Genomic DNA, 4,418 nt, shown 5'->3' with positions numbered 1-4,418 from the left:
GTGTGTGAGATCGCAACTTAACAATATTACAAAATAAAAGACACACAACTACAGAAATACTGTGGTAAAACACTTTATGGTTATTTATGAATGCATGGGTATTGGTCAACCACGTATAGTTTATGTATTTTTATATTGTTAAGCAAATGTGCCTGGTGAATACATTTTCAGAAAGGTTTTAGTAAGTTTTTGGTGATACAAAAGTACATTTCCAAGCTTTCCAGAAAATTGTAAGGCAATTATTCCTTTCATTTTGTAAATACAAAGTATTTTCTGTGTTCATTCAATATGACTCCAACATTAGGCTTCAAAAGATAGATATATTTTTATATACTATTGAAATAAAATACTATTGTTTATTATTTGTTTTTTTAATTGTAACATCTTATTTTGTTAAAAGTACATAAACATAAAAGTCAAAAATGCAAAAGTTATTTATGTGGCTAAATAATATACAGTTCTTGCACCCAGATGAGTGAAAATAACTAACATAGTGATATATCAGTTCATATAAGCGAGTAAGTCCCCTAGCTTTTCAAGATATACATCAGGTACAAGATCTTTTTCTTCCTGTTTTTTTGACTGTTTCCGTTGTGTTGCCTCTTTGAAAGTTGTTATTCCACTTAAAACTAACATTGTTTGAAAACCACATCTTGTTCCCAATAAAATATCTGTGTTGCACCTGCAGTTATAAATTTGAATTATTTGTTGAAAATTTAATATTTTTGATGATTTTATGGGTCTATTCAAATTGTGTAGCCTATTAGGTGTCTTAATTGTGAGAAAAATAGCACTGTCTGCATCTGCTATAAGTGGAAGTAAGTTGTTTATAAAATTATTTTGGATTGATAGAACATATGAAAAGAGTGACCAAACTTCAATAACCCTGTATAAAACTTTTACCTGTCACCAATCATTAATGTTCTCTTAGGATCCATTCCATATTCATTTTTAATGAAGTCTGCTATATATGCTTCAGGCTTCCCCACAATAAACGGTTCCCTCTGAGCAGCAGTTTTAACAGCAATTAGAATAGTACCAGTTCCAGGAACTATATAATCATAACGATTTGGATACTGCTCATCAGAATTAGTACCCACAAAAAGAACATTTGGATTACTTAGATAAGTAGCAGCTTTAAACATCTTAACATAACTGAAGTGTTCATCATATCCTACTACTACTGCACCAATATCAGGATCTGCTTTAAATTCTTCAAGAGTATTTTTAAATGATGTCTGCATTACATCAGGCTAGAAGACAACAATAAGACTTTTTAATTTAAAGATGCAGTAAACATACTCCGACTCCTATAGATTTTATTCCCACCAACTCTAATTCTTGAGATAAACCTTCTGGGCCAACCTATTGAACGTTAGTCAGTTGGCACTTGGCGAAATATGTCGAAATATAAAATTCAGAAACTGAAGAAAAACCACTTGGTACATTAGTTTCACAATGAATTCATTAAAAATCTGTAAGAATCATTTCGGCGATTAAGCNGCAGTTGAAATAATATCATCCTAAAACATGCTTTTATTTTTTATGTACTATGGAGAAGTTACACTTTTTTAAGAACCTTTTCACATTTGAAGTTCATTTTCTTGGCCTTTTTAACAAAGTCATCACGTATTTTACAGGAATTATTCGTCACGAAAAATACTCTCTTCCCTAATTCTTTCAAAGTATTTATCACCTCTGCGGAACCTTCAATTGGTTCTTCTTCTAGCCACAACACACCATCACAGTCGGTTAAAACAGTATCAAACGAGTTCATAAACTGTGTAATTACTTCTTTAGGTTGTTTTACTAAATTTGTGAAAGACATTCGAAACATTTTTGTAATTAATTTATTCATCCACGATCCACAATTCACAACTACTGTTAATGACATACAAATAACACATGAAAGATACGATTATCTGAACACGATCATTACACGAGAACTGATACTGATACAAATTACTAAATTATTGAACTAAATTATGATTACGGAATCACGAATGACAGACAGTTTGTCTTTGACCTTGAGGATTGTAGGATGGTCTAGGACTATCACTGCAATAGATAAGGTCAAGGTTTAATATTTTCTAATTTTCTGTTGAATTGTTTTAACCTTTGATCATCATAGATATTTCTAGATTTCAACTGATTTCAACCTTATCTATGATTTCAATTCAAGCATGACTTAACCTCACAATTGCTCACAATGTTTTTATTGTTTTTATTACCTAATTACTAGATTCACAGTAGGTAGATCACAGTAGATTTATTAAACGAATACTGTGCATTGTGCATGTATTAAAAACGTGCTGTTGTATTTCAAAATGAATTCAAATGAGAATTTAGAAAATGCTTTGTATGTGTGTACCTTTGAAGGGTGCAATAAGTATTTCAAGAAACGGAGTAAACTTACTTACCACAGTGGAAAGCACACGGGCAAAGTATTGTGTAGTGACAGCTTTTAATAAATTACTAAAAAAAACTGTATTTTGCAGAGACCGTTCAAGTGTGAGGTGGAAAATTGTAACAAAAGTTATACAAATCCTGCCCATTTACGCAGGCATAAAAAAATAACTCATGATAAGTTTGTTAAGGCAGAAAGCATTTTATGTACATATGAAGGTTGTTTACGTATTTTTTCAAACAGATATAGCTTAAAAAAGCATTGTAATTTGAAGCACAATGCTAATAGGAAGTTTCCATTTAATTGTAAACAATGTAGTGAAGGTTTTACGAGAAAAAGGCAACTTTTGAAACACTCATACGTGCATACAGGCATTGCTCCTTTTAAGTATGTTTGTCTTAATAATTTCATTACAAGTAAGTCATTGTCAGTTGCAGGTGTGACCAATGTGAGGCAAGGTTTTTGACAATGGTTGATTGTAATAGGCATAAACGTACTCATACTGTTTATACTTGTGAATGTGGAGAAAAATATGAAAGATGGTTGTTTTTTTTAAGTCATAAAAAGGAATGTGCACAAGCAAGTAAGCATTTATTTATTAGAGTATTCATTGTGATAAAATGCTTTTTACCATGTAGGACCAAAATGTACTGTTTGTTCAAAGTCTTGTTCAAACAGCACTAACTTGAAAATTCATGAACTAGTACATAAAGATAAGATGGAGAAAGATGTTTTTCCATGTATCTATGAAAACTGCACAAGATTCTATTTCTATAAGAAAAATCTGCATCATCACATAAGTGAGTTTCACAAAAAAGAGAGGAATGAGCCCAAAATCCCTTGTGTTTTTGAAAACTGTAAGCAACTCTTCAAAAAGAAGGTTGGTACTAAAATTTTATCTGATTCTTTTAAAAGATGTAGTCATGACTAAAATGAATTTAGTTATGGGTTTTAATTAATAAAAAAAAAACAAGTTAATCATAAAAAAAACATCTTTTAGAAATATTACTCATTGATGTTAATTCATACAGGGAGGATTTAAGTTAATACATTATTCCTGCGTTTTTATAACCTTTTCTGTTTTTTACTCCTTCTTTAATATCCACCAGTTACTCATTTTTGTTGTTGTTGCTACACCTAAGCTACACCACATATGGTTGCTCTAAACAGTGGTAATATCTTTTCTTTTTTTGCTGTACTACCCTGTGATAAAATAATTGGGGTGTGCTGTTGTGCAGTAACAGTATGGATTTAGGATAATGCTGTCTGACCCATGCTCTGTTCTGGATATATTATTCTTTTTTTGGTGTTTTACTTCTTGTTGTGTTAATAGTATTTTGTTTTCCTTTTGTCCTTATATATCTTTGTTGATTTTTTTTTTAACATCCAACTTGTAGTAATTTAACCAAGAGGACTTATTTCAAATAGTTACCACAATACTACAAAAAATACGGCCCACTAACATTGTGAGCATTTTCAGCGGAAAACTAATGTTCGCGTTTTTTTAAATTATTGTGGTATTTGGTCCTCTTGGTTTAGTTTTTCACTTTGCCACAGTCTCGTTTTTATTTAATTATAGACTCGTTAATATTGGTTAAAAAATTATAAATATTTTTTTAAGCAATATTTAAAAAATCATTTGAAGAATGTCCATATGAAAGAAAAGAAGATAAAACAGAAAAAAGAAAGAAAAGATAAAAATGTACCAAGGAAAAGTTTAGCTGGCATTTTAGCAGATGTAGATTTACCAGTTAATCCTTCTGAAGAAGTAATTTCTAATATATTTTTAGACGCTATTGAGGAACATAATGAAGTGTAATATTTAAGTATGTGATGTATAATAGCAGACTAATAAATTAGTAATCAAAGGTAAACTATGTTTTTCTACTTGCCACATTATGTAATTACCATCGTGATATAAAACTTGTAAAGTTTAAAATATTCTCTATCATATTTTGCTCGTCAACATTTTAATAGCATAGAAAGAATTTTCATCTATTGGCTTCGATGA

The 4,418-nt window shown here is 30.4% G+C and overlaps 2 protein-coding genes across 2 annotated transcripts in view; one reads left to right on the top strand and one right to left on the bottom strand.

Moving 5' to 3' along the window:
* LOC112904570 overlaps nucleotides 1-1,982 on the bottom strand; it is a 10,560-nt gene extending 8,578 nt beyond the window's left edge. Inside the window, exons 1-5 of the mRNA XM_025974834.1 lie at nucleotides 1,580-1,982; nucleotides 1,503-1,523; nucleotides 1,303-1,365; nucleotides 904-1,253; nucleotides 517-682 (exon numbers count right to left, since the gene is read on the bottom strand). Of these exons, the coding sequence (XP_025830619.1) occupies nucleotides 517-682; nucleotides 904-1,253; nucleotides 1,303-1,365; nucleotides 1,503-1,523; nucleotides 1,580-1,894 (915 nt within the window). The 5' untranslated portion in view covers nucleotides 1,895-1,982. The remainder of the gene's footprint in view (nucleotides 1-516; nucleotides 683-903; nucleotides 1,254-1,302; nucleotides 1,366-1,502; nucleotides 1,524-1,579) is intronic.
* Nucleotides 1,983-2,130: 148 nt separating this feature from the next.
* Nucleotides 2,131-4,281, top strand: LOC108740644 (zinc finger protein 675). Its single transcript, XM_018475032.2, has 5 exons — nucleotides 2,131-2,444; nucleotides 2,499-2,794; nucleotides 2,845-2,990; nucleotides 3,046-3,287; nucleotides 4,029-4,281. The coding sequence occupies exons 1-5, from the start codon at nucleotides 2,328-2,330 to the stop codon at nucleotides 4,224-4,226; spliced, it is 999 nt and encodes a 332-aa protein (XP_018330534.1). The 5' UTR covers nucleotides 2,131-2,327; the 3' UTR covers nucleotides 4,227-4,281.
* The last annotated feature ends 137 nt before the right edge of the window (nucleotides 4,282-4,418 follow it).

Source organism: Agrilus planipennis, unplaced genomic scaffold (genome assembly GCF_000699045.2).
Source record: "Agrilus planipennis isolate EAB-ADULT unplaced genomic scaffold, Apla_2.0 scaffold243, whole genome shotgun sequence".
NCBI classification, from domain to species: domain Eukaryota; kingdom Metazoa; phylum Arthropoda; class Insecta; order Coleoptera; family Buprestidae; genus Agrilus; species Agrilus planipennis.
Note: the sequence above shows the minus strand (reverse complement) of the source record. Positions and strands in the feature narration are given on the sequence as shown.

What these genes read in the sequence shown, in the direction of transcription:
- LOC108740644 (XM_018475032.2), top strand. Translation starts at nt 2,328, where the DNA reads ATGAATTCAAATGAGAATTTAGAAAATGCTTTGTATGTGTGTACCTTT. An exon ending in GTGGAAAGCACACGGGCAAA is followed by an intron (nt 2,445 to 2,498) that starts GTATTGTGTAGT and finishes TGTATTTTGCAG; the next exon opens with AGACCGTTCAAGTGTGAGGT. An exon ending in AGCAACTCTTCAAAAAGAAG is followed by an intron (nt 3,288 to 4,028) that starts GTTGGTACTAAA and finishes TATTTTTTTAAG; the next exon opens with CAATATTTAAAAAATCATTT.